This window comes from Heptranchias perlo, chromosome 13 (assembly GCF_035084215.1).
Source record: "Heptranchias perlo isolate sHepPer1 chromosome 13, sHepPer1.hap1, whole genome shotgun sequence".
NCBI classification, from domain to species: Eukaryota; Metazoa; Chordata; class Chondrichthyes; order Hexanchiformes; family Hexanchidae; genus Heptranchias; species Heptranchias perlo.
The window spans coordinates 30,820,746-30,847,237 of record NC_090337.1 but is presented as its reverse complement, the minus strand read 5'-3'; the positions used below and the strand labels follow the sequence as shown (position 1 = coordinate 30,847,237).

The 26,492-nt window shown below is 38.7% G+C and overlaps 1 protein-coding gene across 3 annotated transcripts in view; it reads right to left on the bottom strand.

Moving 5' to 3' along the window:
• Positions 1 to 570: 570 nt before the first annotated feature.
• atp13a3 (ATPase 13A3) overlaps positions 571 to 26,492 on the bottom strand; it is a 116,062-nt gene continuing 90,140 nt past the window's right edge. For 2 of the 3 annotated variants that reach the window (XM_067995270.1, XM_067995272.1), the window contains 4 exons: positions 24,396 to 24,484; positions 23,107 to 23,187; positions 12,075 to 12,161; positions 571 to 7,088 (listed from right to left, as the gene is read on the bottom strand). In XM_067995270.1, the coding sequence (XP_067851371.1) occupies positions 6,891 to 7,088; positions 12,075 to 12,161; positions 23,107 to 23,187; positions 24,396 to 24,484 (455 nt within the window). In that variant the 3' untranslated portion in view covers positions 571 to 6,890. The remainder of the gene's footprint in view (positions 7,089 to 12,074; positions 12,162 to 23,106; positions 23,188 to 24,395; positions 24,485 to 26,492) is intronic. The other variant, XM_067995271.1, reaches the window with a different exon arrangement.

Sequence of the window (26,492 nt, the reverse complement as noted above, 5' to 3'; positions counted from 1 at the left end):
GAGGTAAATGTAACCCTGATTTTGCAAACCTTAGGGAAACATTTGGAAGATTTTTTTTTTTGCATATATAGATGGCTGTTTTGGTACATCAAAACGTTCTTGCTCTGTAATTATCTCATCTATCTTATCACAGAATAGCAGCCTGCCCTTGTGAACGACACAAAAGAACACAATGATGTACACACGATAACATATCTCATGCCATGTCAGAATTTAAACTTCTGATAAATACAGTTTTTACTTTGCATTTTTTTCTGTCATCAACAAAAACTTACATTTATACAGCACCTTTAACATAGAAAAATGTCAAGATACTTGACCAGGTAATTAAAAAGTGATCAAGTATACAGGGAATCAACACAGCACTGGTTTATCTAATACAGTCCAACACTGGTAAATGCATTACAATGTGCAAATATGGTATACAATTAAGATGAATGCATTGTCTTAGGCAGAGTATTTGGAGAAAAGTAATGGTTCAATAAAAATTTGATTTGTTTAAATGCACTGCTCCCCCTCTCTCTCCCTCCTCCAATGCTAAAATCAAAAAAAATCTAGCAGCTACAGTCATAGATTTGTAAAAAGTTTATTCTTTTGTAATAAACTGTAAGTAGCAGAATTTACAGGATTGAGGTCATGATAAGGATAGCATGGCATCACTTAAGAGCATGCTGCAAGTAAATTAAATAAATGTTAAGTATTTACATACATAAAGGAAAATCTACTACCAAATATTTTATACAACAACAATACAATTAAGGTCTAGGTAAATCAAAATAAATAGAATAAATTACAGGTAGAAAATTTCATATGTATATACAAAATCTTGTAAAAGTTTAAAATGTTCATTTCAAGATGTTAAACAAATTGGAAAAGCTAGAATGTTTTATTTGGCTAAATATTTTCAGATATTATTTGCAATTTGTAGTATTCAGCATGGGATAGATTTGAAGGCATTAAAATGATTACAAATTTAAAAACTGCAGTCCTGCAACTGGCGTATTCCAAAGTAAAACTTTCCCTGAGGGATAAGGTTTGTTTAAACATATAAAATTACAAAAATTATTTTGTACTTAAAATTAAAATGTAATTGACATTTTTCATTGTTTGTAAAATTGTTACTTTTGTAAACCAGTGTATTATTGGCTGTCTTTGCTCCCATTATCCTCCAAACAAACAAAATAGTCTCAATGGTTAACTGCCAACCTACTGCATAGTAGCTATTGTTCTTATTCAATATATATATGTTTTCCAAAATTCTAATATAAAAGAGCAAATTCTTGAATAGAACAGATTCCATTCTGGATGAAGTAGATAGGTATGCAAAATGACAGTCAGTTGCTTCTAAAAATCTTAAGTTCACTTCAAACTGAAAAATTCTATGCCAACACTGCTCCACTAATTACTTACTCTATTTTAAAAATATTTTTAAATGTTTCTGCAGAAGCTAACTGATTAAGAAACTGAATAAAGACAGCAAGTAAGCTTGTTTTTTTAAGTCAGTATTTCACAAAACATTGGTTAAAATATATATTCTAAGTAAAGATATCCAGTTCGATGACCGCTAATATTAAACAGACAAGAGGAAAAGCCTGAAAGTTACAAACTTTGTCTCAAGACTTCTGAAATTAATTCATTTTCTGGAAATGCTTACTGAATATGGAGCACTGAAACTTACAACCACATTACAGATTTATTGATATGGGAAAGAAGAAGAAAGTTAATCTGTCTCTATTTGGGGCAGTAGTTATTCTTCAATGAGTAAGCTAAGATATGAAATCATGAAACATCAGAAGGAGACTTGCCCCTTTCAAAGACTTTCCAGCTAGACCCGCATGGTTTTCTTTTACTGTACATTCAGTGCTTCATCAGTGTTAGCTCTTTTAATCAGAGGGAACATTTTAGCACAGGATTATTTTAATAGACTGATGTTCAAACTACTCAACCTCTGAAAAATTGAACCTCTGAAAAATATACACCAAAAGAAAATTGTTACTATCAGAAAAATATTGTTGCAACTTCACACAGATCGAGCATTTTGGAGCTCTTTCCTTCCTCAACTATATCTTGCCGTAAGTTACTGATATGGGCCAGCTGAGTGTACCCTATTATCTGGCTGGAGTTTTGTTATTCTGATGGCAAGTCACTCTGGATTGGCTCTGTGCCCATGCATGGTACCATCTCCCACTGCAGTGAATGGAACCATTCCAGGATACACACAGCAACAACCCATAACTTAGGTTAAAAAGTGGCAGAGGATGGATGCAGGCCTTAAATGGTGCATCTGAGGGGGGCTGGGCCAATATTCTCTAATAGGTAACATACATATGTAGTTGAGGTGATTACTTTACATGGAAAATACTTCCCACAGACTTTCCTCACTCCCCTTTGACCTATAGGAAAGGAGAAAAACAATGTATTTCACATTGGACCAAATTCTTTTACATATATACAATAATCAAACTTATTTTCATGAAATGAAATGCATTTGCTGTTGAAAACAGACTGCATCAAGTCAAAATTTGAAATTACAGATAAACAAAGTGTATATTTTATAAAATAAATATACAATAAGACACACTCATGCAAAGCTATATTCTGTAGGAAACCTCAGAATACCTATAAGCACAACTGAAACTGTGATGAAAAAAGAGGCAGAGAAATCTCAGATTGGAGGGGGGGTAATTAATGTTGTATGAATCTAAAGTTGAGCAACCCATGTTCGTTCTTCATTGTTATGATTCACACATCATGAATAACTCTCACAATAGTCCCATATAAAAGGAGCTGGAAGAGCATATCTGCCTGGAATCTGTTGTAAAGTTGAGCACAAATCTGATGATCAACAATATTTTAACAAAATTAAGTAGGGCTAATCGAGTAAGCTGCATAAATTCACAAAATTGATGTTTTTGCCCTGCATTTATATGTAGTTAAACAGGCAGAAAATACTGCAGAAGAATGCCTTATTTTTCATCCATCAATCTGAACAAATGATTTTATCATGCCTAATGATAGTACAACAGAATTCACTTTACCAGTGATCTGTCTTGGATTTAGCCCAGCAGAACAGAAATTGGCTCAATAACAGATACTCCTGGTCTTGTCATTAATACAAAAAATTGAAATCTGTACTGTGCAATCTATGTGGATCAGGTCAGAAAGATATAATTTCAATTTCTTGAACTAAATAGAAATCAAGTGCCACTTCAGCTAAGGACCCACAGCATGTACAATGTATAAAAGGAATACCACATTGGTTCTAGCTGAGAAATCTTTTAAATTTCCTCCATTTTTCCTAGTTGCACATCTTACCATATTCACAATATATGGATTAAAACTATGAAAAAATACTTCTTTAATTCCACTGCTGTCAGTCCCTAACAATTTCACACATTGGTTATACACGATCTAGATCCAAACAGATGGGATAATTTAGAAGTGACGACACAATATTCCAAGTGCATATTGACAGTTCTACCTCACATCAAGATAAAAGGCAATTGGAACTTGTGACCTAGTGCTCAATATTCAAAGGACTTACACAGCAATTAAACTATTGCAAACAGCAGAGAACTGCATCAAGCATGATCAGCACAATCTTACTTTTACATGATTGATTTATGACACTTTTGACCACTGAAAGACAAGTAAATATTTAAGAATGATCAATGTGAAATGATTCTGGATTTCTTCAGTTAGAGTAAAAGAGTAATTGAATTATACAGAATCTACAGCTCAGAAACAGGCCATTTGACCCAACTGGTTTATACTCCACATGAGCCTCCCCACACTCTAATTAGCTCTTCCCATCCTGCCCTCCTTATCCCTCTATTCCCTTCTCCCTCATACATCAAGCCTTCCCGTGAATGCATCAGTGCTGTCGGCTTTAACCACCAACAATTTGCATTTATATAGCGCCTTTAATGTAGTAAAATGTCCTAAGGAGCTTCACAGGAGCGTAATCAGACAAAAATTGACACGAGCCAAAGGAGACATTAGGACAGGCGACCAAAAGCTTGGTCAAAGAGGTAGGTTTTAAGGAGTGTCTTAATGGAGAGAGAGGTGGTGAGGTTTAGGGAGGGAATTCCAGAGAATACGTCCCAGACAGCTGAAGGCACAGCCGCCAATGGTGGGGTGAAGGAAGTGGAGGATGGAGAAGAGGTCAGAATTGAAAGAACGACCAGGAGAGCAATGAAATAGTCAAGTCGAATCTGGACTTGGGTATAATTTCAAAGTTTGCAGATGACACAAAACTCAAATGTAGTAAACAATGTGGAGGATAGTAACGAACTTCAGGAGGACTTAGACAGACTGATGAAATGGGAAGACACATGGCAGATGAAATTTAATGCAGAGAAGTGTGAAGTGATACATTTTGGTAGGAAGAATGAGGTGAGGCAATATAAACTAAATGGTACAATTTTAAAGGGAGTACAGGAACAAAGAGACCTGGGGGTGTATATAAACAAATCTTTGAAGGTGGCAGGACAAGTTGAGAAGGCTGTTAAAAAAGCATATGGGATCCTGGGCTTTATTAATAGAGGCACAGAGTACAAAAGCAAGGAAGTTATGCTAAACCTTTACAAAACACTGGTTAGGCCTCAGGTGGAATATTGTGTTCAATTCTGGACACTTCACTTTAGGAAGGATGTCGACTCCTTAAAGAAAATAGAACAGATTTACTAGAATGGTACCAGGGATGAGGGACTTCAGTTATGTGAGGAGACTGGAGAAGCTGGGGTTGTTCTCCTTAGAACAGAGAAAGTTAAGGGGAGATTTGATAGAGGTGTTCAAAATCATGAACGGTTTTGATAATGTAAATAAGAAGAAACTGTTTCCAGTGGCAGACGGTTCGGTAATCAGAGGACACAGATTTAAGGTGATTGACAAAAGAACCAGAGGCGACAAGAGGAAACATTTTTTTTTTAAACGCAGAGAGTTACGATGATCTGGATTGCATTGCCTGAAAGGGTAGTGGAAGCAGATTCAATAACAACTTTCAAAAGGGAATTGGATAAATACTTGAAGGGAAAAAAATTACAGGGCAATGGGGAAACAGCAGGGGAGTGGGACTGATTGGACAACTCTTTCAAAGAGTTGGCACAGGCACGATGGGCCAAATGGTCTCCTTCAGAGCTGTAACATATGATGATACTATGGATGAGGGTTTCAGCAGCAGATGGGCTAAGGCAGGAGCGGAGACAGGTAATATTACAGAGGCGGAAGCTGGTGGTCTTGGTGGTCGAGAGGATATGGGGTCGTAAGTTCAGCTCAGGGTTAAATTGGACACCGAGGTTACAAACAGTCTGGTGCAACCTCAGACAGTGGCGAAGGACAGGGATGGAATTGGTTGCTTGGGAGCGGAATTTGTGGCAGGGCCAAAGGCTAAAGCCACTCCACTCCACGTGGCAGCGAGTTCCACATTCTCACCACCCTCTGTGAAAAGAAATTCCTGGTACATTTTTTATTTGATCTGTTAATGACTATCTTCTATTTATGCCCCATTGTTCTAGATTCAATGACAAGTGGAAAGAGTTTCTTCACATCCACCCTATTGAACCCTTCATAATTTTAAATACCTCTATTAGATCTCTTGTTAGTCTTCTCTTATCCAGATAAAAGAGCCCCAGCCTGCTCAATCTTTCCTGACAGTTGCACCCTCTCAATTCTAGTAACACCCTTGTAAATCTTTTCTGCACTTTCTCCAGTTACTTCTAACCATTGCAATATTCAAAACACATCCACATATATTTTTCCATGCATTGATCATATCGGAGGGCAGGAGGATACATCCAACAAACCACTCCAAGAATAATGCTAAGTTTTCCACTTGCACACTCTTGGCACAGAACCTCACTCACTGGGAGCACATATTGGGAAATTGCATGTGCTCCTTCCTTAATTTTCTGACAATTAAAATTCTTGAATGAAAAATTGTGGACTCCCAGGTGGTAAGTCTCTGTAGTGCGCGAGTGCAAGCACAAAATTTACACTTGAATTCTACAACCATTTACACAGTCACAGATTAAGAAATTTCACTCAACTGCAGCAGAGCCTCATTTATCAAGAATGGAGCAATTCAAAGAAATTGCAGTTCACCTATAGTGTTCTCCAGCATTCTTGCCACAGCTACACTGCATGATGATATTACCACCTTGTGACTTTTCATACTATACCATTGCAAAATTGCAGTACAATGCTGTTGATTTCTGTTTGGCTTCAGTAACAAAACCAAGAAACTTTGGCTTGTGCTGTAACTATTGCATATGAAGCACAACCTATGTTTCTAAAAAAAAAATCAGACAGCCCATTATACTGACTTCCAATTTCTAATTGTAGGAAAATATGGCGTTTCCAATTTGCTCTTTCCTATCCGCAGAAATTAAACTGGCATTCAGAGTTTGGTCAGCTGAGCTGCACACATGCAGTTCACTATGTACAAGGAGGTTTTTCTTCCCTCAAACAGGCCATATGACTTTGATTGCCCTGTGCCAGTATTGTTAAAGCTGTACTCAAATCTGCATTACTTTTAGGGCTGAACACCACAAATTAATGGAAAAATCTGTTTTTGAAAATTCACATGTAGAGTTACTTAAAATATCAAATTTATTTTTGCTTTATCACCTTAACCTTTACTGTTGAAATCATTTTCCAATTGCTTTACTTCCACTTCTAAAATTTATTTTTGAAAAACATGCTTTTGTATAACCTAATCACTGGTATGCCCCTCTTCTCCCCCAAAGAAAAAAAATCAATCCCTTGATAACAAATTCTTCACATTTAGTTTATATAATCTTGACTAACCACCTTTCCCCTTTCCCATCATTGATATATTACACCATGCTGCCAAAATATTGCATTGCTGACTTGAATCAAACTATTTTCTGTTAGGTTATTGTAATTATTTGGCATGCACCATTCTCATTGGGTATTTTTTTTGCTTCTGTGGTTGTTCTGGGCTTTGGAGGCCAATCAGGGTCCACCAACAACTCCTGGGCTAGGTGCATGTATTTGGCCTTTGGTTTTCGGTTACCAGAGCAGAAGAAAAATGATAAGCACCTCTTGCTTTTTCGGTCAAGGGCCTCCTTAAAAAATGCAAAAGAAAAAGTTAAAATTAAGATTCTGATTTAATTAAAATATGTGTTTAAAAAAAAAAAAAGGCTTTACAAATAATACAATAATTGCTCACTTTGTAGTAGCAATCTAAGACTTGCATTAATTTTCATTTCCCTTTTCTGCATGAGACATATGGAAATTAGTGATAAGATAATCGTGCAATACTCTGCAGTCATATTCCTAGGTGATTTAGCTGGTTAGTTTAAGTTAACAAAAAAAGTTAATTTATTTAGCAATTGACCTGTATAAAACATAGACAACCAAGGATGGCCTGATCAATTGGCAGAGACTGCCAGTCTGGCCCTTCAATCAAATCTTGAATTCCACAACATGCAAACATTTGCTATTTCTGTTCAATACCTTTCTTAAAAAAAAAATCTCAGTTCACCAGATGCTTCTACGGCTTTTTCATCTCACATTTTCCAATTATCCATGTTTTGATACTATACCATCACAGAGACACAGACAGTTTCAACTCCATAACCAGCAGGAACATTCAGAGAATGGAGGAGGTAGAACCTCCACTAGCTGAAGAAGCCAATGAGGGGTGGGCATTACAGACATCCTACAACTTACAGCCAAATAAAGTAACAGGCAGCAAGAGTTCAGTGGGCCGACCTCCAAACTGAAGGTAGCTGAACATCAGCACATTATTATGGCCATGCTGCATATTAAATTGGAAGATGGACTGGGGATGTTGGAGATATCGGTCTCAGGAACCTCTGCCACAACTGAATATCCACATCTCAGATAGCTGCCATCTCAGATATCCATAATATTCCAGACCAACAGCTGGCTGAAGTAGAACCAAGTTAACCTGAGGATAAAGCAATACAGTGGTATTGCTCCATATCGCTCTGATTGCTGCTATTTCTGTAATAAGTTCTATTAACCAAAAAGGTCTCCAATTTAGTTCCATAGCCTTAAAGAAAGAATACAATCAACCATAAAGTCTTTGTTCACCTGGCTGAACTATCCTCAGTCAAATTAGGGGCAATTGTGAGGACTGTGCCTTAAATAGGACACCACAGAAGTAGCTTGACCACATTCCTTCTGTTGTCCAGACTGAATGGCAGGAAACGTACCATAGCAAAATGTTGACGACATTTCCCATTCTGATTGTTACTGCCCAATTTCTATCTATATACCATAACCCAGGACCCCATGTGACCTTAACTGGATATCCTGTCTCCTGTACGTTCACTTACGTGCAATTCTTCAATCTTTCAGTAGGTGGAACACTTCAGCATGACAAGGCCTGAATTATTAAGCTGCTTTATTTTACAGACAGCAAAGAATCATAGAGTAATAGTTATAATCAAATCTCAACTTAACTAACTTCAGATTTCTCCTCATGAACAAGAAAAATACATCACGCTATCTCTATTGGTGAGCTCACTTAACTCTTCTGGTCAGCCATCTGGTTTTCTAAGGATGAGTTCCCCCTGACCAGGTCATGCTCCCTTCCCAGACTTAATTGACTGACCTTCACGTGTCCCTTTGTCCTTTTTTCTTCCTGTATTTTCTTCCTATATTCCAAGGAAGTTGGAGGGCTGTCCGTCTGATCGCTATCCGTATTCAGGGATTCACCTGCAGGCCTGTTGATAAAACTAGCTACCTCGTTTTCTTCCCTGGGATGTGGGTCTCGAGAAACCATCTCCTGCTATTTTCAAATGAATGGGGCTATCCTGACAATAAGCCAATTGACTATTATCGTCTCAGTCTAAAGTAGACCATGAGCAGTGACATTCCACACACCAGCCATCTAGCTCCACTACACATCTTCAGTGCCTGGAACATTAATAAATAAACTCCACTTTCTCAGCAGCTGCTGCACATAATCGTAAAGAGAAATTGAAAACTGTGTGTTCAAAACCAAGATGGGTTTAGCTTCAATTCCATGGCAAATGGTCAAAAAAAATCTCAAAACTAGACTCTGACATTGCACCATCAAGCAGTGCCGCTGATGCCATGAACTGTCTGCAGGTGAACAGATAGATAGACCATGGATCGGAGGAGATGGTTTCTTGAAACCCACGCCCCAGGGAAGAAAATGAGGTAGCTAGTTTTATCAACAGGCCTGTAGGTGAATCCCTGAACAGGGGTAGTGATCAGACAGACAGCCCTCCAACTTTCTTGGGATATAGGGGGAAAAAAAAGGATAAAGGGACATCATTTATCCCGATAAAGGGATATCAGTGGTATTGCTATCAGAAATGGCCACCATAGGCACATTTTTACACGGTAAGTAGTAGTAGGTTGTTTGCACAGGAGACAAGCACGAAATTCACACGGCAGGTACATATTTTGCTCAGACACTATAAATTTGTTTACATTACCATCTTTGCCTATGTACTCTCTATAATATTTATTTTCAGGCCCATGGTAAATTTACATAATAGGAAGTTTGATGGAGCAACAAAATGAGAAAAGAAGGCTTAGCTATGAGTGATAAATTATTGTACCGGGTAATTGTAATCTTTCTGATGGTGTTGGGTTATTTTAAAGGGTGCAAATGTACATGTTGCTATTAGCCAGCCCAGTATATGGTATATTCACCTTGGCATGATAGATTCTATTAACTGAATTAGATGGCAAATCAGATTTCCTGAATGCCTTGTTGGCCTTGCTCCTCATCTGAAGGATGAGGCCAGCTGCTACAAAACAAAGTTCAATGTTGCTATGCTGTTTGAGTTTGGTGAGGACTTCATTCCATTAGCACTAACTCTGGGCTGAATTTAAAGGCAACAGGTCTACATGCCCCTTAAGTATGTAGAAACTGTGATTTGGCCCACTTAAGTGGATTACCCCAGTTCCCATCATGAAGTTTAATTAGGAACATAGGAACAGGAGTAAGCCATTTAGTCCCTCGAGCCTGTTCCGCCATTCAATGAGATCATAGCTGATGGCGTTTTTATGACAGTATTATCTACCTGCTTCTGATATTGGAAACTTTTAACTGTCATCCCAAACAGACAAACAGAATAACCCATGCTGTATGGTAGTTTTGCAGTGCTGTTTTATTGCCAGATAAATTCCCACAGCCTCAGCTGTTTACAATCTATATCAATGACTTAGATGAGGGGACCAAGTGTAATGTATCCAAGTTTGCTGACGATACAAAGCTAAATGGGAAAGTAAGCTATGAGGAGAACACAGAGGCGCTGCAAAGGGACATAGACTGGTTAAGTGAGTGGGCAAGAAGGTGGCAGATGGAGTATAATGTGGGGAAATGTGATATTATCCGCTTTGGTAGGAAGAATAGAAACGCAGAATTTTTTTTAATAAAAGGTGAGAGACTAAGAAATGTTAGTAGTCAGAGGAATTTAGGGTCCTCGTACATGAATCACAGAAAGCTAACAAGCAGGTACAGCAAGCAATTAGGAAGGCAAATGGTATGATGGCCTTTCTTGCAGGGGGATTGGAGTACAAGAGTAAGGAAGTCTTGCTCCTATTTCTTATGCTTTGGTGAGACCACACCTGTCGTACTCTGTACAGTTTTGGACTCCTTACCTAAGGAAGGATATACTTGCCTTAGAGGCGACGCAACAAAGGTTCACTAGATTGATTTCTGGGACGAGAGGGTTGTCCTATGAGGAGAGATTGAGTGGAATGGGTCTATATTCTCTGGAGTTCAGAAGAATGAGGTGAGCTCATTGAAATGTATAAAATTCTTAGAAGGTTTGACAGGGTAGATGCTGAGAGTCTAGAAGTAGAGGTCACAGTCTCAGATAAGGGGTCAACCATTTAGCACAGAGATGAGAAAAAAATTTCTTCACTCAGAGTATTGTGAATTGTTGGCATTCTCTACCCCAGAGGGCTGTGGATGCTCTGTTGTTGAGTATATTCAAGACTGAGATCAATGGATATTTGGACACGAAGGGAATCAAGGGATATGGGGACAGGGTGGGAAAATGGAGTTGAGGTAGAAGATCAGCCATGATTTTATTGAATGGCAGAGCAGGCTTGTGGGGCCTAATGGCCTACTCTTGCTCTTATTTCTTCTGTTCTTAAGTGAACAACCTGTTTTACACAATACATAGTGAAAATATGGGAGTTTTTCTTGCAAAAGTTCTTGTGTAATTTTGTGACGAAAGAGATTCCAAAATATAAGTCATAGCAATAATAGTACTAATTTTAGTTTGTTAAAATTTGATATATGTTGAAATCAACAAGTTAATACAAAAACTGAAATATTTGGTCTATATATAGTGATGCAAATAACTTGGACGAAAGCACATTCGTGAAAATGAGTTAACAGGTTTAAATACAAAATAAACATTCAATGTCATTTTCCATTTGAACATGCACGGGATTTTTGTTAAATTAAGTTACCCATGTCTTTTTTTTTAAAAACTCCACTCACATAACAAAACTGAAAAATGCCCTTATTGAGCTTAATAACCACACATAATTTAGCAACTGAAGCACAGGTATATTTTAAATTTCAGTAATAATCCCTTTTTCTGATATACATAGACAGTGTGTATAAACATACATGATCATGATGCAAATTGCAGTTTTTCAACAAAGAACAGCTATAGAAAATGGCCAAAATGAAGGGGCAAAGAAACTAAATGAGTGAATCATTCTACCAATGGAAAACCCAATACAGCAACACTTGAAACTGGTTTACTGAAATCAGTTTTAGATCAGGCATAGTTTTCTTGTCAATATAAGCAAAGTAGTTGAGAGCTATTTATGAAAAAAAATGTAGTGCTTTACTTGTAAGTCAAGCTTAGTCAATTCTATTTTTAAAGAAGTTATGTCCTTCAAATATTGATTAAACAGGTTAATTCTTCCAGGTAGCAATTTAACGAGTAGACCCTCCACCAGTGCAAAAAAAAACATAACAGGAGAAAGAGAGAAAATCAGCAATCATTTTTTTGTTGCACAAGCAATTTGCAGATATTTATTGAATTGTGGCAAAGCTACAAAAAAATTTCAAGTCCAACCTGTTGGTAATTGGCTGTAATGTGATTAATTCCTGGTCCCTCTCTCTTGAATAGAAGCTTCCACAGGATCAAGTCAAGTAGGATAGTCTGTGACATATTACAGTGGGTAGGGAGAATTAAGACTAAAAAAAATTATTAATTTATGCATGCAAGTTATCAATTGTAAAAATCAATTAATTGCAATAGTTTAAAACATTTGGAAAATGCCTGTATTGATTTCTTGGGACTTGAAGTGTGCATCTCAAATCATAGCTATTAAATCTTACATAAGAACATAAGAAATAGGAGCAGGAGTAGGCCATACGGCCCCTTGAACCTGCTCCGCCATTCAATCAGATCATGGCTGATCTTCGACCTCAACTCCACTTTCCCACCCAATCCCCATATCCCTTGATTCCCCTAAAGTCCAAAAATCTATCCATCTCAGCCTTGAATATATTCAATGACTCAGCGTCCACAGCCCTCTCGGGTACAGAATTCCAAAGATTCACAACCCTCAATGAAGAAATTCCTCCTCATCTCAGTCTCAAATGGCCCACCCCTTATCCTATGCGACTCTAGTTCTGGACTCTCTAGCCAGGGAAAACAATCTCTCAGCATCTAACCTGTCAAACCCCCTCATTATCTCATATGTTTCAATCAGATCACCTCTCATTCTTCTAAACTCGAGAGTTATAGGCCCAGTCTCCTCAACCTCTCTTCATAGGACAACCCTCTCATCCCAGGAATTAATCTAGTGAACCTTCGATGCACTGCCTCTAAGGCAAGGATATCCTTCCTTAGATGAGGAGACCAAAACTCTATGCAGTACTCCAGATGAGGTCTCACGAAAGCCCTGTACAACTGTAATAAGACTTCCCTACTCTTATACCCCAATACCCTTGCAATAAAGGTCAACATGCCATTTGCTTTCCTAATTGCCTGCTGTACCTGCATACTAACTTCGTGTGTTTCTTGTACGAGGACACCCAAGTCTCTCTGAACACCAACATTTAATAGTTTCTCACCATTTAAAAAACATTCTGCTTTTCTATTCTTCCTACCAAAGTGAATAACCTTACATAATGAGAAAAAAGGAAGAAATGATAACCAATTGAGGGTATGACAGTTTATAATTTTAAAATTCTAAAAATACTACAACTAGAAGCAATTCAATGATTATCACAGAAATAATGATTGTAGAGGCAAGCTACTTGCAACATTTCATTTAGAAATTATGCTATTTTGGGTTAATCTGCATAAAATTCAGTATGGGACATTTTAAGAAACATAACATCACTTTAAATAGCTATTTAGCTTAAAGGAGAAATAAAATCTAGGGGAAGTACTTTCTTCAAAAGTACTCCCTTCATCTGTGTCTGAAAAAATCTTAACATATTTAGTCAGAAAATATAGTTGTCGCACAGCCTCAGGGAGATTTACCAAAGTAGATCCTCTTCCTTCATCAACTGCGTGGTGACTGAAGTTTGGGGCAGGGTTGTATATATCCCAGAGGAGCTCCATTCACTGCAATGGAGACTAGCACTTCAGACAATCCAGGCATCCAATTTGGAGTTACCCAACCCTGAAAAGCCCTCTGCCAGATGAGCATGCAGCAGTACCAGCCTGTAGTTTACTTTTCTGGGTGTGGGTTGATCTGGACAGGCTATCACGGCCTGTCAAAAGTGGTTTCCTTCAAGGCAGTCAAGGGAGCTGCTTTAGGTTCAAGCAACTTTCCTACAGCTTATGTAACAGAGCAGCCGAGAGGAAAGGTGACACAAAATTAAGTTAAGAAACAACAGAGGTGCCATTACACTACTGGGGGTAGACTATAGGCCACCAACTAGTGGGAGGGATATAGAGGAGCAAATTTGCAGGGAAATTACAGAGATGTGCAAGAACCATAGAGTAGAGATAATGGGGTACATCAACTATCCTAATATAGACTGGGATTGGGATAGTAATAGTGTAAGGGGCAAAGAGGAGGAGGAATTTTTGAAGTGTGTTCAGGAGAACTTTCTTGACCAGTACATTTCTAGCCCAACGACTAAGGAGGCATTGCTGGATCTGGCCCTCGGAAATGAGGTGGGCCAAGTGGAGCAAGGGTCAGTGGGGGAACATTTAGGGAACAGTGATTAGAGTATCATAAGGTTTAGATAAGATATGGAAAAGGACACACAGCAATCTAGAGTAAAAATACTTAATTGGAGGAGGGTTAATTTCAACGGGATGAGAACGGATCTGGCCCGGGTAAATTGGAATCAAAGATTGGCAGGCAAAACTGTAATCGAACAATGGGCGGCCTTTAAAGAGGAGATGGTTCGGTTACAGTCTAGGTACATTCCCACAAGGGGGAAAGATAGAGCAACTGAAAACAGAGCTCCCTGGATGACAAAAGAGGTAGAGAATAAGATGAGGCAGAAAAAAGGGACGTATGACAGATGTCAGGTTGATAATACAAGTGAGAACCAGGCTGAATATAGAAAATTCAGAGGGGAGGCGAGAAAGGAAATAAGAGGGGCAAAGAGAGAATAAGATGAGGCAGAAAAAAGGGACGTATGACAGATGTCAGGTTGATAATACAAGTGAGAACCAGACTGAATATAGAAAGTTCAGAGGGAAGGCGAGAAAGGAAATAAGGGGGGCAAAGAGAGAGTGTGATAATAGACTGGTGCCTAACATAAAAGGACATCCAAAAGTCTTTTATAGGCATGTAAACAGTAAACAGGCCATAAGAGGAGGGGTGAGACCGATTGGGAACCAAAAAGGAGATCTACACACACACAGAGGCAGAGGGCATATCTGAGGTACTAAATGAGTGTTTTGCATCTATCTTTACCAAGGAAGAAGATGGTGGCAAAATCACAGTAAGTGAAGAGGTAGTTGAGATACTGGATGGGCTAAAAATTGATCAAGAGAAGGTACAAGAAAGGCTAGCTGTACTTAAAGTAGATAAATAACCTGGTCCGGATGGGATGCACCCTAGGTTGCTGAGGGAAGTACGGGTGGAAATTGCGGAGGTATTGGCCCAATCATCCTTAGATATGGGGGTGGTGCCAGAGGACTGGAGGATTGCAGATGTTACACCCTTGTTCAAAAAAGGGTGCAAGGATAAACCCAACAACTACAGGCCAGTCAGTTTAACCTCGGTACTGGGGAAACTTTTAGAAACGATAATCTGGGACAAAATTAACAAGTCACTTGGACAAGTGTGGATTAATTAAGGAAAGCCAGCACGGATTTGTTAAAAGCAAATTGTGTTTAACCAACTTGATTGAGTTTTTTGATGAGGTAACAGATGAGGGCAATGCGATTGATGTGCTACATATGGACTTCCAAAAGGTGTTTGATAAAGTGCCGTATAATAGGCTTGTCATCAAAGCTGAAGCCCATGGAATAAAAGGGGGCAGTGGCAGCATGGATACAAAATTGGCGAAGTAATAGGAAACAGAGAGTAGTGGTGAACAGTTGTTTTTCGGACTAGAGGGAGGTATACAGAGGTGTTCCCAAGGGGTCGGTACTAAGACCATTGCTTTTTTTGAAATATATTAATGACTTGGACTTGGGTGTAAAGGGCACAATTTCAAAATTTGCAGATGACACAAAACTTGGAAGTGTAGTGAACAGTAAGGAGGATAGTGATAGACTTCAAGAGGATATAGACAGGCTGGTGGAATGGGCGGACATGTGGCAGATGAAATTCAATGCAGGAAAGTGCAAAGTGATACATTTTGGTCGGGAGAACGAGGAGAGGCAATATAAGCTAAAGGGTACAAGAACAGAGAGATCTGGGGGTACATGTGCACAAATCGTTGAAGGTGGTAGGGCAGGTTGAGAAAACAGTTAAGAAAGCATATGGGATCCTGGGCTTTATATGTAGAGGCATAGAGTACAAAAGCAAGGAGGTTATGATGATCCTTTATAAGACATTGGTTCGGCCATAACTGGAGTATTGTGTCCAGTTCTGGGCACCACACTTTAGGAAGGATGTGAAGGCCTTAGAGAGGGTGCAGAAGAGATATACTAGAATGGTTCCAGGGATGAAGGACTTCAGTTATGTGGATAGACAGGAGAAGCTGGTGTTGTTCTCCTTAGAGCATAGAAGGTTGAGAGGAGATTTGATAGAGGTATTCAAAATCATGAAGGGTCTGGACAGAGTAGATAGAGAGGAACTGTTCCCATTGATGGAGGGATGAAGAACCAGAGGACATAGATTTAAGGTGATTGGCAAAAGAACCAAAGGCGACATGAGAAAACACTTTTTTTCAAAAAACAGCGAGATGTTGTGATTTGGAATGCACTGCCTGAGGTGGTTGTGGAGGCAGATTCAACCGCGGCTTTCAAAACGGAATTGGATAAGTACTTGAAGGGAAAAAATCTGCAAGGCTACGGGGAAAGGGCGGGGGTGTGGGACTGGCTGGATTGCTCTTGCAGGGAGCCGGCACGGACTCAATGGGCCTTTGAGGTTGCTTCAGCTATATTTTCTGACAGGAAACAAATATGAGAACAGATCTGCAGTGGTGAGCAATACTGTTAAGGATGGAAGTTGTACGTGGCAGAAGGAGGAGAGTAAAACACTTTTTTTTTAAAAATAGAAGGATTATGCTGTGTAATTTAACTTAACCATATTGCCTATGAACGAGAATTCCGGTTGCAGTAATTTTTTTTAAAACTACTAACATTTTGTATTCATTACACAAGATGAGAATCCATCTTAGATTAAACCACTTTAAAATTCCTCAAGGATTATAAAAGTTATTAACTTAATTCTTTTGTGGATTTTATTTTTGATTTCTGATTAAATACCGAAATGCAAATAGTGCAGGACCAAGTTAGACTGGCCACCAGCAAGTTGATCTACAAGGCAACACCATTCAAAAAGAAATGTAGTGTCAATAGTCCATTAAATATTTCGACCAATTATTGATCCTAACAATTCTAAACAAGAAAATACAAGCTCAACTGGGAGGCGCCAAATTTTTAAACACACTTTTTCTGTAACATGGACATTGGTGAACGAATAGAAATTAAAAGATTGAATGAAGTCCTGCATTCTTTCAAATGTTTCCCACAAAATGAGGAAAATTGCCAGAATCAATTGTTGTAATGCTAAAATGTAATTATATTTTATAGCCACTTCTCTTCTTTAAAAAATTACTAAACACTCCAGCAAAAGGTTACATTTAAATCTCACAATATGCATAAAGGAATGGTAGAGATGGGATATAGCTTAGGGTTTCAGACAGGGTTTCCTATCCAGATCACTATCCAGTGATATCTGCTAGAAAGTATGTGTGGATAGAATTGAAACCAATTACGATGCCCACCACAGTTGAATAAACTACTTGATGTTTTGGAGGAGAGGAAGGGGAAAGAAGTAGCAAAACAGAATGAAGTTTACTTTTTGCAGGTATACTTTCCCTTAATGTTTAATTGAACTTCAACCTCTATATATAAATTAGGCACAAATTGGAACACAGAAATAGAAATAAGCCATTTGGCCCATCAGGTTGGCCTCCCATGTTGTTAGGTATGGTTACTCTATCTTTTTATTCCCAGTTCCTCCACCCTTTTTCTATATTCCTTAATATTTTTTTACTATCAAGATAAGTATCGCTGTTTAAATACCTCAACTGATTTCTCACCAGTGACCTTCTGGGGCAGTGGATTCCACATACTCACTTTCTCTTTCTGTGAAGAATTTTTTTTTGTATTAACTTTAACTTATTTAGATTGAATTCTAGATTATATCCCCTACTACTAGGGAGAGCAATTCCTCATCCACCATGTCAATTACCTTCATTATTTTAAACACCTCAATCAGATCACCCCTAATCCATGGTAGGTTGTTACATGGTAGGTTGTTACATAAGGTTAAATCTCATGGGATCCAAGGTGAGGTAGCCAATTGGATACAAAATTGGCTTGACGACAGAAGACAGAGGGTGGTTGTAGAGGGTTGTTTTTCAAACTGGATGCCTGTGTCCAGCGGTGTGCCTCAGGGATCGGTGCTGGGTCCGCTGTTATTTGTTATTTATATTAATGATTTGGATGAGAATTTAGGAGGCATGGTTAGTAAGTTTGCAGATGACACCAAGATTGGTGGCATTGTGGACAGTGAAGAAGGTTATCTGGGATTGCAACGGGATCTTGATCAATTGGGCCAGTGGGCCGATGAATGGCAGATGGAGTTTAATTTAGATAAATGTGAGGTGATGCATTTTGGTAGATCGAATCGGGCCAGGACCTACTCCGTTAATGGTAGGGCGTTGGGGAGAGTTATAGAACAAAGATCTAGGAGTACAGATTCATAGCTCCTTGAAAGTGGAGTCACAGGTGGATAGGGTGGTGAAGAAGGCATTCGGCATGCTTGGTTTCATTGGTCAGAACATTGAATGCAGGAGTTGGGATGTCTTGTTGAAGTTGTACAAGACATTAGTAAGGCCACACTTGGAGTACTGTGTACAGTTCTGGTCACCCTATTATAGAAAGGATATTATTAAACTAGAAAGAGTGCAGAAAAGATTTACTAGGATGCTACCGGGACTTGATGGTTTGACTTACAGGGAGAGGTTAGACAGACTGGGACTTTTTTCCCTGGAGAGTAGGAGGTTAAGGGGTGATTTTATAGAAGTCTATAAAATAATGAGGGGCATAGATAAGGTAGATAGTCAAAATCTTTTCCCAAAGGTAGGGGAGTCTATAACGAGGGGGCATAGATTTAAGGTGAGAGGGGAGAGATACAAAAGGGTCCAGAGGGGCAATTTTTTCACTCAAAGGGTGGTGAGTGTCTGGAACGAGCTGCCAGAGGCAGTAGTAGAGGCAGGTACAATTTTGTCTTTTAAAAAGCATTTGGACAGTTACATGGGTAAGATGGGTATAGAGGGATATGGGCCAAGTGCAGGCAATTGGGACTAGCTTAGTGGTATAAACTGGGCGACATGGACATGTTGGGCCGAAGGGCCTGTTTCCATGTTGTAAACTTCTATGATTCTATGATTCTATCTCATTTTAAGGGAATATAACCCAAGTTTTCGCAGTCTCTCATCATAGTTAAGTTCCTTCATTCCACTATCATCCTAGTGAATTGTCAATGGATTTGCTCCAAGGCCAGAATACCCTTTTAAGAGGGGTCACCTAAAGTTAAACATACTGGGGATGAATTTCTGAAGAGGTCCTCCCGCTCATCTGCTGTAACTTTGGCAGTTACTGTGGACGAGCAGGAGAACCCATCTGGAAATTCACTCCCATTCCTCCAAATGAAGTATGACAGTGCTATGCATAACTGCAGTGGTAATTCTTTGCATTTACATTCTATACCTCTTGTGATAAAACATATGACTACTTTTTGATCACTTTTTATAATCAGTGAGCTAGCTTTTAATGATTTCTATACCTGGACTCAAAAATCCCTATGTTCATCTAACCCCTCCCTCTGGTACTTCCCTCCTTAGACTATGTTTCCATCTACCTATTCTTATATCCAAAATGTACTACCTCACACTGTTACATTAAACTGCGTCTATCATTCTTTTGTCCACGCACCTAATTGAAGTCCTTTTGCAATTTTCTGCTTTCTTCTTCACAGTTCATTATACCTACAAGTTTAGTATCAATTGGCAAACTTGGCCCCAACTCCTGGTGAGATATCTGGGATTATAACTTATAAATATTGGTATTTGCGATCTAGGTGACTTGAAACTCAACTGATGCCCAAACCGCTACATTATATCCGCCTTACAAAGCCCCTGGTTTCTATCAGAGCAGTTTGTGTGTCTTGCAAATTGGCCTCTATAAAATGCTGATTCTGACATTGACCTTTCAACACAAATTTTGACCTCTGCAGAGGTTCACTAATTGCTTAGCATACAAGGTACTACAGAAGTCACAAGGTCTTAATACTCTTAATTTTGGTGTTTCATTAAATTATTGCAATTGGCCACTCAGAACATGTGAGGTGCAGAGTATGCTATATGAATTTACTAATTACATCAGTCACAGTAACTCCAATAATTTATCAGTATTATCAAAAACAATTTTAAATTAACAGTAATATCTAAATTACTAAATAAGACATTAAACTAGATATTTTTAAACTATGTTTGTGAAGTCCAAAAACCTTTCTCTACCATTGCCTGTATTAAGATGGAATGTATGGTGTTTTGTTCTAAACTGAGGCAGTGATTAAAATAATGGCCAAGACACTGAACAAGCACATTACAGCAAAAATATAATTACATATTATTTCACAATTAAGTGCACTGAATATTAGGCATGCATATTGCACAAACATCATTAAATACTTATGAACAGATAAAAAATATATTCTCAGAATGATGGTCAATAACTCATTAAGCCAAATGAACAGAACAAATCTCAATTAAAAAAATCCTCAAAAAGGTATTGTTAACACAATCAGGTTTGGGGGGGGGGGATAATTTAAGGTAGCATTTTACCATTTGACAATAGGTTTATATAATGTTAAGTATTGTATAATTGCAACATTTAATTTTTTTTTAAAAGGAGCAAAACTGAAGAAATACTTGAGACTTTTTCCAAACACTTAAAAATGGAAGTATGTACTTGCAAATTCTACTTTCCTCTCAATAATAACTGTTAATTTTTTGAGAGAGAAAATATAAAATATCTGTAGCAAAAGCATGAGATCAAGGTTGGTTGGATTGCTAGCGAGTTCAAAAATTCAGTTTTAGTGAACTAAGTGTCTGGCACATGTGGAAACCAGTCACCATATTTGAAAGTTTCCAAACTTCTCGGATGTCCATAAGTAGTTTCTATTTGCCTAATATGGACACACATTCTCCCACTATAGGGAAATACTCCATTTACCCAAGTCAAGAGAACTTAGGCACAGGTTGACAAGAGCCACAACCTATGGACCCCCAGGCATATTGTAGGGATACCTCTGGAGTTTAATCAGATAAAACCAAGCAACATATCAACAGAGAACACAAGCAAGCTTCCCACTGCCTGTCAGCTAGGACCACTCTACCTATTAAGGTGTTAGTTTGTCAGGGTTGCCGGAGCTGAGTGGAAAAAAAAATCCCAGCAGTGATAGATCTATTCCTCCAGGTCCGAACAATAAGCCAAGCTGGTTGGTTGATCAATCAACTGTGCCCTGCCCTGCTCAGCCACTGAACTACCAATTCTGCCAGATCTACTGCACTCCATCTTTTTTTGTCATCTTTGAGTCAGCTCAACCCTAAAGAAATCATACTCACCTACCCCTACTGCCATAACCCAGTCAAGGAGGATGGAGAAAATTTGAGTGTAAAACCCTGAATTTCCTATCATCTATTTTCCCATCCTCAATCCTACCACTGGAATCTATCAACAACTCTTTTCCGACCACTTTTTATTGAGCTTGAACCAGCTTTTTTTCCTCTTCCCTTTTATGTTACTTGGTGTAACATTTTCCCTTCCTACCTCAAGAACGATAATTTTCTCTCCATAGATTTATTTGTCCCATCTTAAATCAGAGTTCAGATGGCGGTTGCTGTTTAAGAGATAAAACATGGGTCTTTTTGATCCTAGGTTCAAGTTGATTTAAATTACTAATGGCTGTGTCAGCGTAAGTAGCAGAACTTCCTGTATCCTGAATGAGCTAATGTTTTGTGCATTCTGTATGTCTGGAATTTAGTGTAGCAGGTGATTCCCAGCAAACACAAATGTAATTTCTTGTACATTGGATTATAAGAATCCAGTAAAATTCCACTTAAATATGTATATATTTTAACTATTGATTGTGGCTTTTGGGTTCATGAATTGCATTATTATTAGATTCTGACTTGAAAAGAATTGAGTGCTTAAAACCAGGGTGCTGCTGCACCTCTGCTGTTGGAGCAAATGGAGGGCTGACTTTTGACTCTTTGTTTGAGGGAGACTATTCAATTTATCTTATACCACTACCAAAAGTTTTGAAATCACTTTGTTGGCAACCAAAACCCAAGACAAAGTGCAATTAACCCATTACAGAATTGTGTCTAAATATTTGTTTATATTGTACTGCTTGTATTTGGGGAGTTTTTATGCATCATATTTCTATTTAGCCATAAATATATGAGAAAAATTTCATCTATTTACAAAGTGATTGGTAGCATACTATGAGACTAAGTATAACACAGTAGGTAAATTGCTCCAAATAGGATAATTGTTTATCGTTGGGTTTCAGAATTCTGCATAGGGCAGATTATTGCTAAAAATACAGCTTCCAGATCTACTTCAAGAAAGTGCTGTGAATCTGTTTATTGAGAAAACTATTCTTTTTAAATTAGATGAAATTGTAGCTCTCCACTTCTGCCACTTACCTTACAAAATAAGCAATACTCTTACCTCAGCCTTTTTAAATTCTGACTTTACTCTTTTACATTCTAATTATCTTCTTGCTATCAAAATGAATAATGCCATATATAATCATGTATAAGAGAAGACATTTATGTCAGTTTGAGGGTTGAAAGTGGGGGACGGTGTCATTTTATGCCTGGATCATACCTGTAATGCATCAGTATTGGCTGTAATCATGGATTTGGGCTGAGGAACCACTCCCATAATGTTGATATTGGGGTACACTGCACAATCAATAATGCTGGGAATCTAGGGGCAATTGAGATGTTGTCTTGTACACGGATCATCTCATACACAAGCATATATAGTACTCATTTTTATTTCTAGTGCCACCCATTCAGTACGTGGTCAAAGTCTACCATTAAAATCACTAAAATGATGTCAATGCAGATTTGCCACACAATGGAAAGTTCAATAGGGATGCAATCATCTTGAACTTTGCACAATTCTTGTACATGCTTATCCACCTTGTGGTACAGCACCGAGGCAAGAAACACAACACTGGAGAATAGATCTAATGGCTGTTTTGAAGAACTGGAGGTGATGAGAAATGTCCAAAGATATCCCAATTTTAAACAGATTGCTTACTTTGCGCTAACGGAGAAATCAAACAGAAAAAAAATTCATGTTTTTATATACAATTGAATATTATGATTAAGGTATAACATTTTAAATTGCAGTGTTTACTTACCTCTGTTACAAAAGAGACAACTGCATTTATTAGTATTACAATGAGCATTGTAAGCCGCCAATTATAAGGAACACAAACCAGCTGAAAAGCAATACAATTGATTATTCAGTAGCTCTACTTTGCCATCAACCATTTCAATTTACTCTTAACTAATTTCTATTTAAACAAATACATTTTTGGTTAATGGTTGAACCGTTGAGAAATAAATTCTAATCAAAATGCTACCTACTAAATACATTTAGAATTAGACTTACTGTATAAAAACTAAAGAGAGCGACAATGGTGTTGTGATTTACAATGTGTTTTCTTTCTACTCAACGCGATTGTTAACAGTACTTAGGAAATAAAAGGATGACCTAATTTACACCTAGTGTCAGCATTTGGCTCTCCTAGATCACTATATTATGAAACCATAATATAGTTCCCCTTGGTGCTGACATACTCCACTTATACTGCAGATTTGGCAACAGTGGGCTAACTATGCAGGTACAACATTGTATAACACAGTCAGAAGTTGTGAAAAGTCTTAAAGCAGTTGTACATTTGCAACTGCAGTTGGTACAAAGCTCTTCCAGCATCACGTTTATTGTCATGCATTAAAGGTCCATACAGGTGCACATGTGGAAACCACACTGCTCGTCTAGAAAGGTGGATTGAGGTCAGGCTGTTATTCGCATGACAGTACAAATCCAATGGCTTTTTCCACTGGAGGCACCCAGAAAACCTGTGCTTACAGACACCATCAATGGCAGGTACTTTACATTACAGGATTATCGCTGATGAAAATCTTGCCATCAGAGACAGCCCTCTGGGGGCAATACAATGTACAGGACAGATGCAGCTCAGAGCTCTTTCTGGGCTGTGCTCATGCCAAACACAAATCTAATTAGTGTCAATTCCAATGTGTTCTGTGCTGTACACAAACTCATGATGTAAGTTTCCAAATTCACTCACTTATGATCCTTAACAGCCAGAGGACGAATTTCACCATAGACTCAAAATGATTCTAATACTTAAAAAGCACCCTGTCAATAGCACCCAGTCCGGCTGACAATACAAAATGGAACATAATTTTGTTCACCTAGAGAAACAGGTTAATTATGCCATTCAGTGCATAGCACATTGGAGATATATTCTTATAAAGGAGGTTGGCAAAATATAATTACCTTATGGAAGGAAAAGGGAATATTGTGCTAGCTTTAAATGATAATTTCAAGTTGCTTTAAATAATACAGTATTCTCTAACAACTCGACAATTCAGAATTTAAATTGAATTTCATAGCCCTTACCTCAAGAGCCTTATCAATCACCTCAACTGGAAACAGCATTATGAAAAATATAAAGATGTAAAGAAGTATCAATGTGACCACAAAAGGATCTGTTGGAACAAAAAAGATTGCATGTGCTTCAGACGACAACAACAACTTACATTTATATAGAGTCTAACATAGTAAAACGTCCCAAGGTGCTTCACAGGAGTGTAAACAGACAAAAATTGACACTGAGCCACAGAAGGAGTCATCAGAACAAGTGGCTAAAAGCTTGGTCTGAAAGAAGTAGAGCGAGGTAGAGAGGCAAAGAAGTTTAGGGATGGGGATTCTAGAGCTTAGAGCCTGGACAGCTAAAGGCATGGCCTCCAATGGTGGGGCAAAGGAAGTTGGCGATTGAACAAAAGGCCAAAGTTGGAGTAAGACAGAGTTCTTGGCGGGTTTAGGTGGTTAGAGATACGGAGGGGCGAGGCCATGGTTGGATTTGAACACAAGGATGAGAATTTTAAAATCGAGGCAGTGGTGGACCGGGAGCAAATGTAGATCAGTAAGTGCAGGAGTGATGGGTGAATGGGACTTGATGCAAGTTAGGATACGGGAGCAGAGTTTTGGATGAGCTCAAGTTTATGGAGGGTGGAAGATGGGAAGCTGGTCGGGGGAGCATTGGAATCATTAAGTTTGGAGGTAACAAAAGCATGGATGAGGATTTGAGCAGCAGGTGGGCTGAGGCAGAGGTAGAGAGGGGCGATGTTAAGGAGGTGGAAGTAGACAGTATTTGTGATGGAGAGGATATGGGATCGGAAAGCTAGAGAATAGGACGTCGAGGCTGCAAACAGTCTGGTTCGGCCTGAGACAGTAGCCAGGGAGATGGCTGGAATCGGAGGCTAGGGAACGGAGTTTGTGGCAGGGGCTCAAGACAATGGCTTCGGTCTTCCAAATGTTTATGTGGAGGAAATTTTGGCTCATTCAGTATTGTATGTCGTACTAGCAGTCTGACAACTCAGACCATAGGAGGAGTCAAGAGACGTGGTGGTGAGGTAGAGGTGGGTGTCGTGAGCATACGTGTGGAATCTGACGTTATATTTTCAGATGATGTCGCCAAGGGGCAACATATAGATGAGAAATAGGAGGGAGCCAAGGATATATCCTTGGGGGGCTCCAGAGGCAACGGTGTGGGGATGGGAAGAGAAACCATTAAAAGGAGATTTTCTGGTTATGACGGATAGGTAAGAGTAGACAGAAAACAGGAGACAGAAGAAACAGCGCACTCAAAAAACAATGGCATGTCCTGCACTACAAATGCACTTACAGACTGGTTGGCTGAAATTACTCTAAGAAAGGACACAGTGGGGGTGATTTTAAACCCCAAAAACAGGTGGACTGGGTGGGTTGGGGGCGGGTGGGAGTTGAAAACAGTTGTTTTTTGGGTCGCGACCGCAACCCGGCTTTATTTACTGGTTTAATCTCGGCGCAGAAAAAGTCCAAATATTTTGCAGTCGCGACCCAAAAAACAACTGTTTTCAACTCCCACCCGCCCCCAACCCACCCATTCTTGGGGTTTAAAATCTCCCCAGTATGTCAGTTCTGAATGGGTTTGCCATACCACAGCCAGTGACTTTCAATCGAATGGTACTACTGATAGCAGCAGCACTACTGACAATATTGGGCGAGTTGCTGATGCTACACTCAAGACTGACTCTAACTGCAGGTGGTTTAATGACTAGAAATAGTATAACCTGCTATAATTGTCCTGAGGTTTAAGACAAAGATTCAGAGTCTGTTTATAGACATTTGTTAACCTATTCTAATTGGCAATTGAGCATTTCCCTATATCCTCCTCAGATTTCTCCTGAAAACACTGCCAATATTCTAAGCGCCATACCTCAATGAAATGCTAGTCGAGAAACGTGATAAATTGACATTAGAGCTTATAAAGTCCATGAACAATTTTTTCCATTAAAATTCTAACTGTTTATCAAGGGGGTAAAAGTTGGAAGGTATCTCCACCACTTCAGGGTAATAAACTTTGTCTAGAAGGGATGTTTTTTCTCACTCAGCCCTGCAGTACTTGAGAAGAAGCCACTGACAGTTGTTCATAGGTAAATAAGAGACCACCAA